At 41.3% G+C, this 13980-nt stretch overlaps 1 protein-coding gene and 1 long non-coding RNA gene across 10 annotated transcripts in view; one reads left to right on the forward strand and one right to left on the reverse strand.

Moving 5' to 3' along the window:
* Positions 1–13980, forward strand: part of LOC136106939 (uncharacterized) — a 78868-nt gene that overhangs the window by 62610 nt on the left and 2278 nt on the right. For 4 of the 8 annotated variants that reach the window (XR_011741129.1, XR_010652205.2, XR_011741131.1 and 1 more), the window contains 2 exons: positions 5267–9834; positions 10829–12232. This is a non-coding gene — a long non-coding RNA (uncharacterized lncRNA). Of the gene's footprint in view, positions 1–5266; positions 9835–10828; positions 12233–13980 lie in introns of those variants that run through there. The other 4 variants (XR_011741132.1, XR_011741133.1, XR_011741134.1 and 1 more) reach the window with 4 other exon arrangements.
* GALK2 (galactokinase 2) overlaps positions 5420–13980 on the reverse strand; it is a 46416-nt gene continuing 37855 nt past the window's right edge. For both annotated transcript variants that reach the window (XM_065847662.2, XM_065847660.2), the window contains exons 9-10: positions 12176–12377; positions 5420–5896 (exon numbers count right to left, since the gene is read on the reverse strand). In XM_065847662.2, the coding sequence (XP_065703734.2) occupies positions 5686–5896; positions 12176–12377 (413 nt within the window). In that variant the 3' untranslated portion in view covers positions 5420–5685. The remainder of the gene's footprint in view (positions 5897–12175; positions 12378–13980) is intronic.

The following is a 13980-nucleotide window of genomic DNA, read 5'->3' on the forward strand; positions in this document are numbered from 1 at the left end:
GCCTGATCATAACTAACTTTAAAAACAGGATGATAGGTACTTTTCCCTTGATCTTTAACCCTTTGTCCCCAAATCTTTCCATTAATAGTTAGTATTTGATTAAGTTTATGATTCAATTGTGGAGGTTTAACCTTATCTGACGGCAGTTCTGCAAATCCTTGCTAGCCTATTTGCTTCTGATTTTAGCTCCTGTTTTCTGTTAGACTTTTAAATCCAGCTATGAAAGTTGCAGCTTTATGTTTCTAACATAAAATTAGGTTCAGACCTTCATAAAAAACTATTATTCATGCGGCTGCTATTGCTGCTTAGAAGTGGCTCGCTGAATTTTTCCTCAAGGAAGAATTTCTTGTCTTAATTCTTCTTTAGACAGAAGCCTGGACAGAAAGGAGACAGTTACAAGAAAGGATGTTCCCTGGGAGAAAGCCGGTAGGAAACTCTTCAGCGTTTAATCAGAACAATTTAATTCTGTTGATAATTGATCAGTAGTAACACGACTAAAAACCCCTCCTGAAGTCACAACAGCTTAACCAACAAAAATAAATATTTATATTTGTCATGAGGAACAGATAAGAAACCAGGAAATGTAGGACAACATGAAAAAAATCCCCAAACATTATATGAAATCGGGCAAAAAATAAGGCCTTCAGGAACTATCCTCAGGAACTGCTGTGAGGGTTTCAAACAAACCTGCTTCAGTGTCCTTGAAATTAATCTGGATTTTTGTGAAACCCACACATCTTGCCTTGCTCGTTGGCCAATAGAACATACTTGTATTCCCACCCCAAATCACACACAGCCTGTCTGGAAAGCAGACAGCTGCTGGGCACTAGAGTGTTTCAGTTTGAAGTACATCTAATCTTTATTGAGTTATTCGAGCTCCGTGTGCCAAGTGCACAAAGGCATGCTTTGTGGGGAGAGGAGGTTTTTCTTTTTCGTTTTAATATTAATGTGTAATTTTGGCTTACAAAGTAGAGCTTAGGAGACAATAGCAATTCTCTAAATGGATTAGGCTTAAAATCCAATAAATACACCAAATGCTTTTGTATAAATACTCATCCAGTTTGTTGCTTCTGCGGGAACCGCTGCTACTGGAAACCAATCTCAAACATGTTACTGGTCAATTAATTCTGAAAGCTCCTTAGTGTCTTCTCATCTGAATAGCTTCAACATTTTTTATGCCTCTGCATATTTTCCATTTGTAAGTCTTACACGTATCACGAATTTGGCCTGAGCACCTTAACTACATGTGAGATTAACTACATGTGAGATTTGGAGCACACCGGTGTGCAAACCCTCACTATGTGTTATCCTCCCGAGCGAGCTGTTTGCTGGGGAGCGTGGGCTGGGGCAAATCCAGGTTCTGCTGAGCTCAGAGGCCAAATCTGCAGAGTCTCCTGCGGCTCCAGAAAACATTCATCTCCAGGTTAACTGGTAAAACATTCATCTCCAGGTTAACTGGTAAAACAATCCTAGCTGACCTGAGGAGAAAGAAGTCTGCACAGAAAATGACAGTTCCCAATGTACCAGCTACAGCTTGTTCCTACTGCTTTACAGTATTGCAGTCCCACCGACGTGTGTGAGATTTCGGAGGAGGTTGGGGGCTGCCCACCAGCAGCACCCGACAGCTTCTGTCTCCTTGGTATTGGAGGCTGTGATGTGGTATCTTGCAGAGATAAGGTCGAGAACAGAATTAATCTTTGGTCTCTGTATTATGGGAGGAAGAAGAGCGTTCAGTGACAAAGCTGGTTAACCTAGAAGAGCTGAGGTAGGACAGATGTGACAGCAATATTGCGTGGCAGCGCTTGCTCTGCCAGTTCTATGCGCTGGGAAAGCCTGTTGAACAAGGCTCTGTCACAGGGAGCAATTCTCGGTTTCAGTTCTACGTTCCCCATCGTACTCCTTTCTGCATCGTGAACTAGTCTCATCGCTACCTAGCCTTCCATCTCAAAATTAGCTTTAAAATCTAATTTAAGATGCTGCATGATTCAGAGGTTTCATGAGGTTAAGCCTTATCAGTCTGGATCTCATTCTGTCATTCCTTTGCAGCCTGAAGTCCTTTCATAGGGTTCATTTTCCTTGACGAAGCATATAATGAAGAATCGGAAAGCATTGCTTCGGTCCTGCCCACAAAAGCTATGATTGGCAAAGCATCTTTTTTTAGAACAAGACAGCTCTTGTGGATGTTGTTCTGGGTGTATCTTTCTTTAACTGTATCTGATAGGGGTTTAGCACTCAAACAAACTTCGTCGTTAGCTGAAAATACAAATCTTTCACTTGACTGAAACTGTAGCACAGCAGTTGCTCCGACATATCAAGATGTTGTTAAAAAGCCACATGGACTGAGAGAGGAATTTCAGGAGGATTATACTAAGTACACAGCAGTTACTAAAATAAAAGTTGGCATTCAGATCATATTAACTAGAAACCAATATTCCCGATGTATGTCTGTGCGCGTCTGTGTGCTGTGTCCAAGACAGCAAACGACAAATATACAGTGGTGATCCCCCCATCACGCGAATGGTGCAATTACTCCTCTATTTCAGAGCCTGAGGATGTTCCTACAGACGAGATCCACAGTCAGCACACACAGCGATGGAGGAGGACGTGTCGATGGGATCAAGATAATACAGAGCATTAACATGGCACCAGGCAGCGTTGCTGCACTTAGATGTCTAACAGCGTCTCCATTCCAAATCCTTTTTGGAAAGGTTTAGAACCTGTTTACCGCACGGAAAGATTAAACTCACGATTGAATGAGTTACAGTCAGACATTATAACAGGATAACGTCACGCTCCACTGATAATCATAGCTCGTGCTAACAGGATGCATCCCCTCTGAGTATCTTCTGGTGTTCCATTTTCTTACTTTTCTGAATAGATGTGTGTGTATATACCAATTAGCGCTGCTTTAATTACAAAAGACATTTTGAAAATTCAATTGGAAAAAGCCATTAAAAATACAGATCTGGAAAGACTTGCTTAGGAGTTGCTGCTTTGTATACAGAAATCTTCATCCGAACAAAAATCTTCTTGCTTTATTGTTAGAAATGCCCTTTCTGCTTACCTCACACCTTGGTGCATCATTCTCATGCTCTGATGATCAGGGGGTTTTACCATTATGTAGAAAAAATCTTCAAAGGATTAAAATGAAAAAAAAAAAAAAACCCCAAACGCAGATTAATTAATTTTTTTTTTTCCTTAATTAAACATTGACTTCCCCTCGGTAGTCAGTAAATAGAAATGCCTGCGTGCCACTTTAATGTGTATAGCTTGAATACTGTGGGCCTTTCAATGAAAGTCATGTCTCGATTTTCTTTGCAGATTTCAGAAGTATGGGAAAGACATTGAAGCAATAAAAGAGGAAAGAAATTAGTCAGAGCTTTAGAACATTGAGTTTTCTTCTTTTATACTTTGCCAGTTTTCCGTTTTCCCTTTCTTTGTTTATGAGAATATCTTCTTTAAGATTTATTGACAGAACACTTTTGAAATGAACCGCAGCCCGACAACTTGCCCGCGTGCTTTTGGTGAGGTTCCATGACTTTGTGTATCGTGCCCAACTTATCAGCCCCCTGCCCCCAAATGTATCTGTATTCTGCCCATACCCTGATCAGTGCCTCCATGAATCCAGCTGAACTACATTTTGACGTAAATCTGTTAGTGAAAGGATTGGTACGTACTGCGTTGTGCTCCATTCTTCTGATGGGATAACAAACAGGAGCTCACTGAGTTAAACTGAGAATCTTCTTAAATAAGGCAGTTGGTAACAAAGCCATGGCATTATTTTTGTTAAATCTCTAAGGTTATTTTGGAGATTAGTGAAGATACTTACCTATGGCTGTTTGATTTTTGGAGTTCTATGTTTAATCTATGAGCTGTTTAATCTATCAGCTGTGCATTACAAATAGGTTACAAGGCCATCCATTTCCTTAGAGAGTAACAGTGTTTTGAGATTAAACCTTTCTGTAATTCTGCCTCTTTTTCTGAACTGCCTCCCTTATCCCTTGCTTTCCCCTTCTCAAACGCATCCTTTCAACCGTCCTCCCTCCAAATCCTCTTCTCCTTTCTCCCCATTGTGCCCAGACCCCATCATTTTCCGCTCTCGAGTATCTGATTTGCTTGATGTACAGCACTCTCGGTTCCACTTTTCCTGGAGGGCAGAAAACAGAGATCTTCTCTAGTGATAATATTACCATTGTATGTTCCCTCTGAGGTTCCTGAAAAGATCTGGCAGTCTGTGCTGGCTGTTGTTCGTCTGCTGTGTTCAAATTTGGCAGTCCTCTCACAGAATTAGTAGCCTCTAAGAATTTGGTTTTGGCCTGAATTAGCACGGGTAATGTACAGAGGATCTCTTCTGAGAGATCTCTAATTTGATACGGACTTCTGGACGTTAACTTGTGCTTAGTGTCACAAAAATGTGCACAGAGACAACTCCTGCGATGTCCTTTATGGCTTCAAGGGTTGTGACACCAGGAGAACTTCTCTGGAGTTTTCACTGTAGGTATCAGAGAAGTGGAAGTTTGTGCGCTGGGAGAGAGAGGGCACAGGAGCCCCATTCCCCTGGGAACAGGGCCTGGATGTCTCTGGGTAGGATGTACGGCCACCTCTTTCTGCAGGCACAATCACGTCTGCTGCGGAGGTGGTGGCTATGGACCGCAGATGCTGTACTTCAACACACCACGGGCACAACCGCAAGGCTGTCAGGAGTGCAAGTTTGTCAATAATATGTCAATGACATTCACTCTTGGTCTTGCCTATTTACTTTTGCTCAGTGCAGCGGCGTGAATTATCTCCTTACTATTCCTTACAGACTTTACTTGCTTATTTGCATGGTCACTGGATTTTTATTTAATCCTTTGTAACAGTTTTGCATAAAATGCAAATGCTCTATCTTGTAAAAGCACGGCTAGGATTCAGCAATTTGAGTATGGTGTTTGGATAATGCAAACGCAAACTTTACTTCGTGATTTGTTCATTCACTTCGGGCAGTATGTTGTCAAACTGCACAGCTCACAGATGGCATTCCTTCTTGTTGAAGCTTTCCTAACAAGTCACTCTTGCAGAGGGATACGTAAGAAACATACCTAGAAGGAAAGTTTTCCTGCTTAACATAACATATTCCTAATACTTTACTTGGCCTGCAGGTGCTCCTCCAATATGATCATTAATTGCAACAGTAATAATCCCATTTGAGAGCATAAAATTTGTAATGTTTAGCAAGTGCCTTCCAATTTTTTGAATGCTTCAGTTTAATCTTCTGTTTCTCCAGAACACTCTCAACAAAAGAATATCCAGCACCCAAAGAGAATCAGCACCGAGCAGCCCTGCAGACATGGCAAGGTTCCTACCCTGCAATGACACAGCTCATCGCTCCACCTCCTCTTACCTTTATGACACTAAACTGAAAAGAAGAGAGATCCACTGTAATGAAACATCACCTTTATTTCAATTTCAGTTTTCTAGTCAATAGGATTTTGCAAATCAATGTTTACTCCAAAAGAGATTTTTAGTATGAAAAAAGACTTCATAATCAAAGAGTTTTCTTTTAATCACTTCTTCAGAAATATGTTTTGATAATAGCAACTGCTCATTACAATATAAACCAGAAAAGGCATTCATTTACTGCGGCATGGGAAGTACTGCCAGTTCTAAATGCCCTACATAGTTTATTTAAAATTCTTACGTTCTTTAGGCCTCAACAAAAACCAAAGCTCCACTTCCAGGTTTGGTAGCAAACAGACTATTATTATTCTCCAGTGCTAACCTTTGGACGTCGGTTTGGTAATAAGCTTTTTTTACATTTTTCATGAAAGTATTCAGCTTGTCAGTAGGCACCATTGACACAGTGCAGCCACCCCATCCAGCTCCAGTCAGACGTGACCCGATGGCCCCAAATTGCCTAAAACAAAACAACAGAGAAAAAATGGTGTAAAATAAACCAAAAAGGAGTAATTTGTCATATATAAAATTCCTATAGAAAACCAGTGAATACTTTGCTCCAAAATGCATCTGTGTCACCTGACTGTTCTGAAGTTCCCTTGACCTTAATGCAATTTGCAGTTACCATTTTGGACAACAAAAAATGCTGTTAGTTTAAACCTCAATATAGTCTTTTCTGTCCATTCCAAAAGTCACCCTGTTTTTATAATGCTTCAGTATCCGCTGTTTTAAGCATCACAGTGCAACTGAGAAGAAGAAAATGGGAGAAGAAAGGAATTGTGTTAGCAACATTCATAAGACATCAGAAGTGAAAACAGATATAGACAAAAATAACAAAGGAGGGTTCATAAACTAATTGCACAGGATGTAGGCATGCAAGCCATTTTCTAATGTGGCAAAGACAAATAGCTCTATTCTTCCAGGACACATCTCAAACATGCTGAAGATTTACAGCTTGTGCAGGACTGCTGAGCGTGCCGGCCAAGAAAAGCAGGGCTCGGAAACTCTTCAGAAGTCAGAGCCGCTGCACTCAACGTCTGTTCGTGCTGACCGGCCAGGGTTAGGTGTCTCTCCTTAGAGAACTGCAGGACTTAACAGATTGACAGCAGCAGAGGTAAAATAATAATACAGTCCCAAAAGACAAAAAAATGCTCTCACTAAGGAGGAGGAATAGAAGGAACAATGACAAATAAATGGCATCCAAAATAGAAACCATTCCCAGCCTCAAGATACTGGCCTGCTAGAAATGTCCCACAGCAAATCCCATGCCATTGCTCTGCAAGATTCAGACACCGTCATGTTAGGATTGAGTAGAATTATTTTCATGAGTTCACTTACCTGTGTTCCTGATCTTTACTCAGATGCAGAAAAAATAAGAAAATAGCATACAATACATTTCTCTGGGGCTTTTCCAGCCTAGTCAGAACAGGATGATTTAGAAAAGTCATTTGAAACCTTATGAGAGATCTAATCCGATTTGCAAATATTTTTGACGTGTTTCCAGTACCTATGCATGGAGAGATCTGCCAGTCCTAGAACGTGTTTGAGGGAGATACAGCATCATGTGAATACCATTGGAGAATGACAGCTCACTCCAAGTAGGCTGTGGTAATACTTCGTATGTGCATTTTCTGTTAAATGAATCTGGTATACTGCTGGGTTAGTAGAGGTTTAGGTCAAATTGCAAGCAAGTACTTACATATGTGTTTGATTCTAAACATGCTTACAAAACTTCTTGCACAGAAACACTTTCTTCAGTGTGTCTGCGTGGTGCCACCCTTCGTATTGACTCAATTTGGTGTTCATTCTTTATTTCCTGTTGCTGTTTTATTTTACTTATTTTTATTATTATTCCTGTAAGCCACTCATCCTCTGATGCAATTTTTGTTGTTTCTGGTCCATAGAACCACCTCCTAAAATGACCAGGATCCAATCCAGTCTCTATTGCAATTCATAGGGATTTCCATCAACTTCCTAAGGCCCAATCCACTTTTCAAAGTCTGCTAAATCAACTGCACTCATCTGGTCTGTTACCTCAATCAGAACTCTGTATTTCAGATGGTGTCTTGCTTTTATTTTGGTAGGCAACTGAAATCCCTTCAGAATTGTTCTGACCCTTTTATTGATTTCATAATTCTCTGTGGTCATGCTCATGCCTCATTTTTACTGAGTCATTTTAAAATAGTTGAAATAAAGCATAATGTAGACAGAAAACATGCCTGTTTCAGAGCTGAAGTCACTGTGTTTCAAAACACTGTGGCTAACGGTTTCAAATGTGGTGATGTGACTAGACACTTTGGGCTTAATGCTGAAGAACTCAGCATTTTGACGGGCAGTGCTGTAACACCTAAAAATTAGGTACCTGAGGTGACACGGCTTTAGAAGCGAGCACCTACTTGTGCATCCACTGGAGATGCGGTGCATGGGAGACACCTAGATCAGATCAGACAGGAGAGTTACCTTTGGAACTGCTCTGAACTCGTCTTGTTTCAATCGTCCCACAGTTTGCTATATGGAAGTGATAGTTAAGACATTGCAGTACCTCATTTTAAAGATCATTGTGCTTCAAGACACGAAAAAAATCAGAGAAATATTGTTAATTCCAAATACTAACAATTATGAACCAGCTAATCAGAAAACATGGAGATAATATGATGTGCTGGTTTGACCGAAAATGAGTTCATTTTCTTCGTGCAGTTAGAAACCTTTATTTTTCATAGCTAGCACGGTCATTATTTGGACTCAGTTTGAGAAGAAGAGAGAACAGCCCAGCACAGGGTTAATGTGTTTAATTGCTCTGGTCTGAGAGCCAGGTCACTGAGCTCTGCCCACAGGTGTGAGGCAGCGGTGGGGCAGAGCTCCACATCCAGGCTGAGCAGTAAGGGTGTTCCACCCCATTAACCTCATGCTTCGTATTTGAGGAGAGTTGGGATCTTCCGGTCTCTCTCTTACCAAAAGATGGAGAATAAGGGAGTGAAATAAAGTTACTTGCAACACTCAAGGATTCTGAGAGATATGCAAAAGTACCTAACAAATTTAGGAGCTCAGATCCAGTTTTTTGTTCCTTGACTATTTAGTAAATCTTCTGTGCTACTTACTTGAAAAGACTAACAGTAAACCAGCCATTAAGAGCATAGATAGGTTAGAGAAAGTACAAGCCTTCTGTCTTTGCAAAAATTAACAAAACAACTGACCAGCTGGTGGTTACAGTTTTCAGCACTACAAACCACAGCAAGTATGGATCCCTTTCTTTCTTGGCAGAGGTTATACAGTAAAACATAAAGATCTAGGCAAAACAGAAAACATCTGGATATGCAGATTATTCTTCACAGTTTAACCTTGTAAGGAGAGAGCGGCAGTAGACTCGGGCAATTCTGTGGAATGTATTTTTGGAAAGGCTTTTTAAAGTTACAGGGCAGCTGTAGATCATTGTAAGTAAAGAACGTAATTTATGTAGTTCCTGGCCATTTCTATAATCACATCAGCCAAGTTTTCCTAGAGTGACTAGTGATTTTATGTCTCAGAGTTTTTTAATGTACAACATGAGAAAATTTAAGACTTTCTTTTTAATAGCTTCCAAAAATTAGAAGCTGGCTTAAGCTGCATTTGTCTAGAACAGCTATACACAGCTATACACCACAGAAATCTAATCACAGGATCCGAAAAACACGAAAGAATATCAACCTTCTTTAGAAGAAAGATACATTTCTTAGGAAATACTCTTGATAGGGCAAGACTGTAAAGATTAATGAACAAATAATTTACCTGTTTCTGTGCAATGAATGTAAAACCACGCCAGATTAAATGATTTTAATATATCTATTAGATGTCATTTCACACGAATGGCACTCCACTGTGGTGCTTAGCTCCACTCACCATACTAGCTGTGGGCTCTTCTGCTGCTACAGTACGTTAGAAATCTGATGTATCATGGGCACAAGTATCACTTTTTTCCTTCACTGTTTATATTTTGGTCCTTGGGACTGAAATGCTGTGATTAGTTTTAACTGAATTTAGTAAAATCCTGTGTGCTCCTTTCCGCTGGGTTATGTGGTGGTGGCTGTGCTCCGGCCTGTAAGTCAGCGTTACGGCACCAAGGCAGCTCGGAGCAGCAGCTGGGAAAGAACAGAGCTCAGCAAAAACGAGAGACTGAATCTTCATACCCATGCTGAGCTTCATGCTGCACCAGCCTGGCGCTAGCACCCATGCTGGTTTGTTTAAATGCAGCACAGGTAGCTCCACACTGTAGTGCAGATCACCAGTTTATACCCACTTGTTTTCCCTTCCTTGAAACAGGATCGTTTCCTCCCAGCACTCCTGAGAACAGGCCCTACCAGTCTGATCCAAGCTGGATACCCCAAGCGAAGACACTTAGAATGGCGAATCACGTTGGCAGAGGTCAGTCGTCAGATGCTACCGACTGAGGCGCCAACACTGGGTAGTTACTCTACCTGAAAGTAATGCAGATGTTAAGTTTTAAGGCTTTTCCTCTGTGAGTGGTGTCACAGAACAGGCAGTGCTGATCCCCTGCACTAGATCGAGACTTTGTGACCCAAGATTTTTGTTGAGCACGGTTTCTGTCTTCAGCTGACTCTGGAATTAGGTCTCCCTTCTCACACACGGATCAGCAGTTCCCTTTGAGTAGCTGGGATGACCATGGTGGGACTGCCCCGTGGGTGAGTGTCACAGCTGATTCTGTTATGTGATCATTACGTGATCCAATAAACCGAACACAACCTGTGAGTTATGTGTGGGATTGGCTCCCAAGAGAAGGAGCAAAACTTGTATCGCTAAATTACTATCAGACTGTCCAATGGCTATCAGGGCTTCTCTGTGTTTTATCACAAAACAGCACGTGTACCCCATATGCAAAATAATCTGTGAATGTCCAAAAGTCTTCTGTTCAGTTTTTAACTTAGTAGTTTTCTGGCTGAGAGGCCATTCCATCTTGTCTGCAAAAGAAATCAGACTAACCTAAATAATCATCAGTACCATACTCTATCAATTTGCAAACCTGGTAAATGGGTATTACAATGTACAAAATCTGCATGAGCACGGAGTAAGAAAACATATGTCTGTGAAATTCAGATTTCATTATAAGCCAGACTAATTTATAGGGCTAAAAAAATAATAGTAATAAAAAAGGCCTGCTGCTGCTAAGGGAATATTTTTGTAACTTTAAATTATTTGTGTAACTTTCATTTTTAGATGGTAAAGCATGCATTTCTTTTAGCTTTAAATTGAAACAGTTTCTGTTTTCTTCAAGACTGAAAGATATAGAGAGGATGGGATATTCTGAGGGATCATTTGCTTCTGAAAGACAGTGAAACAACATTTCTTGACTTCAGGCCTGCTAACACTATACCCCCCCCCTACATTTCCCTTCTGGCAGGTAATACCCTGGCTTAGGGCAGTTTCCCAAACTAAGCACAACCATCTCCAAGGAGAAGCAGGAACCTCAACAGATGAGCGGAAGCATGAAGGTGGCATCACCAGGAGCCACGGTGAAGGGAAAGAGGGAAGCGGTGGCAGCAGAGGCAGGGACGCAGCGGTGCTGGGCAAGCTCAGGTGGGCAGCTGTGTATTCCCCAAGCCACTGGTTAAAATGGTCACGGCTGCTGAATTCCTTCTATGAGCATGGACTTTAGATCAAAGTTAGCATAAGATATTGGTCCTGTGACTAAATGTACCAGAAAAATGGAAATTAAGAGGCACTGAAACGTGTACCTTTCATGCTGTCCTGTGGTATGGATGAAATACTGTGTAGAATGTGAGTACTAAGTATTTGACTTTACTTTCTGTATTAATACATGGTTATACCAGATCTCATCATCCACTGTAGCAGTTATGAAAACAACAGCCTGGGGGATTGGACTGGATGATCTTTTGAGGTCCCTTCCAATCTTTACCGTTCTGTGATTCCCAGCTCACTTCATGCCATTTCTCAGACTTGGTTTATTCTGGATAGAGAATAGGAAACTAGGGAGGAATAGAGGGAGAAGGGACAAAGTGACACTCTGGGAACGTATTTTGGAGCTGAGAGGGCTTGTTTTATCACGGCCCAACTGAGTCAAGGAACCCAGCTAAGAGAATGAGGCCGGAGCAGAGGTGGAGACTGAATAATATAAGGAAAGATCAGACGCATGGTGCGGAGCGGAGAACCAGAGTGTCAGCCATTGGAACAGTTAACACACTCATCTTTTAAACGGTGAAAAGCCATCCAACCTCTCTGATACCCTGGACAACATATTTTTTTGAATTGGAAAAAAATGCAACAGCATTTCACAATATACCATTATGATTTTAAGGCAGCCTGAGAAGGCAGAAGAGCTCGCTTATGCCCTGGAGTTCCCATGGTGGCAGTACTGACATGGTTAAGAAATACACAAAATGTAACAGCGTTCAAACAGAACAAGATGATGTTTTAAGAAAACCAGTTATGACTTCTACAACTTAACAAAAGAATAGCCAACAGTCTAACGTAACACTTGTGATGATGAGTCACTCCAAAAGCAAAGTCTGTAATAAAGCCATAAACTGCAGCTTTCATCTGAAAGTATTACACAGATGGCAGCGGGGAAACAATTGACCATGTAATGTCCCTGCAGGAGATTAATTTTGTAATAAGAGACAAGAATACTTTCATTTTAAAATTGCAATAGCCAACCATGTCATATTTTCTCATCAATTCAAGCAATATTCTCAACAGGCGATTACTCTTCCTTGCAGTCCAAACTTACAGGCAGATGTCTACCAGGCGATCCAGTTCAGGACAGCTGCACTCATACATTTCCCTGCAGCTGATATGGCTCTGGTTCATTAATTCTCCCAGCAGCTGGATTGCATCGGCAGGTGCTTCGTTGCAGATCTTCTTGAATTCCAGCACTCTGGCAGCTTCACTATACACATGCTTTGCACGCTGGTATAACTTAAAGGTGGAAACTAAACAAAACGAAAACATTAAGTACTACAGTTACCATTAATATTTGCTACAAAAGAAACATACAAAAACATAGTGCAATTAGATCTTTTTAGTAATTAATATTTTATATTAGAACCCCCTAGACTAAAAGTCCTCTGCAAAAGCTCACCTACCTCTTCTTTAAAAGCCCTAGTAAAACAGTATTTAGAGTTCACGTTGATAACTTCATGCATGTGCTCTAGTTCTTTGTGTCACTGAACAAAGCCACTCTCCTTTTACTTTGCAGAGGCAAGCCACAAGGTCAAGAGTTGGCAGCCACTTGCATTAGAGCATTAATCTAAAGCTTTCAGATTTTCAAATAGCAGCAAAACCGAGTGATGGGAACCCCAGGCAGGTTCCCAGTGCCCGGCCCCAGGGTGCCGTGTGTGACTGCTCCGGGACAGGGCTGCATCCACCATGTAACTGTGCAGATGGACCTTTCCTTGAAAAAAACCAACCACCAAACCATAAAAAACCCAGCAGTGTCACCAGTCAGAGTGTCAGCGTGGTTGCCAAGAGGTGTCAAGCCCAGCCAGGCACTGCTTAGACCTGACCTAGTAAGATCAAAGACTCGTGCAAGGATTTTCACTAAAGCTTTTCTATTGTGCTATGAAGCAGCAGCTCCTCTGGGAAGGGGGGATGCCCCAACCTGTGTGGCCATTGGGGTGGAGACCTCCACCAAGGCTGAACCATGGGGCCCAAAAAGGAAGGGAGTGGCTGTGGTTGAAGGCTCCTTAAGCTACTACTCCTATTTACAGGAGGGTTTGGCTTGCAACTGATCTCTGAGAATTGATCTGCCTTTCCTGCTTGTGTTGGAGTTCATTGTTTTTTCTCTCCTAATATAGTTCTGTTTGATTTAATGTCATGGCTGCTATTGAGGAAGTATTGTTCACCAGAAGCATACATGACATAGTTTATGATTCAATTGGTTTCCTTGAGCTGCTTGGGTGGTAAATAAGTGGACTTTACTCTCTATGTGGAGCACCTACTGCAGTATGTTTCCTGATTTCATCACAACTTACGCACACTCTTGTTCGAGCACCTCAGAACATCCCTCATTTTCTTTCTGCATGTGAATTCTCTTTTAGAGTAAGGTCTCTGAGCTTCTGGTCTCTTTTGCTTTCTAAAATGGCTGATGAAACACTCCAATAGAAGTAAAAGGAGGAGAGAGACAAGCCCTGTATTCAAAACAGAACTTGGTATCTGACCCAGACACATGGAGTTCCCGCTTGGCTGTCGCACGGAGACAGCCAAGTTTGGAACCACTTCTGATGATTTCAACAAGCTGCATTTGCAAGTATATGTAGAAATCCTCCTTGAAAGACTGGAAATAAAATTACATTCACTACTAAGTCTCTCGCAATCCTTACAGACTAAAACTTCATCAGCACCTGTATAATCCCTGTTTATTTCTCCAGAGTAAGTGTAAATCACTACTGGAAGTACTGAAAATACAGTGCTGAGAGAGACACGAGCAGTCTCAAATGATAGAGAAACATCGAACATCACAGTGTTCTGCTACTGGTGATATTGCTTCTGGTGATATTTATTTTGTAATTCAATACCGCCCGCTACTGAGGAACC

This window comes from Patagioenas fasciata, chromosome 12, assembly GCF_037038585.1.
Source record: "Patagioenas fasciata isolate bPatFas1 chromosome 12, bPatFas1.hap1, whole genome shotgun sequence".
Classification (NCBI taxonomy): Eukaryota; Metazoa; Chordata; class Aves; order Columbiformes; family Columbidae; genus Patagioenas; species Patagioenas fasciata.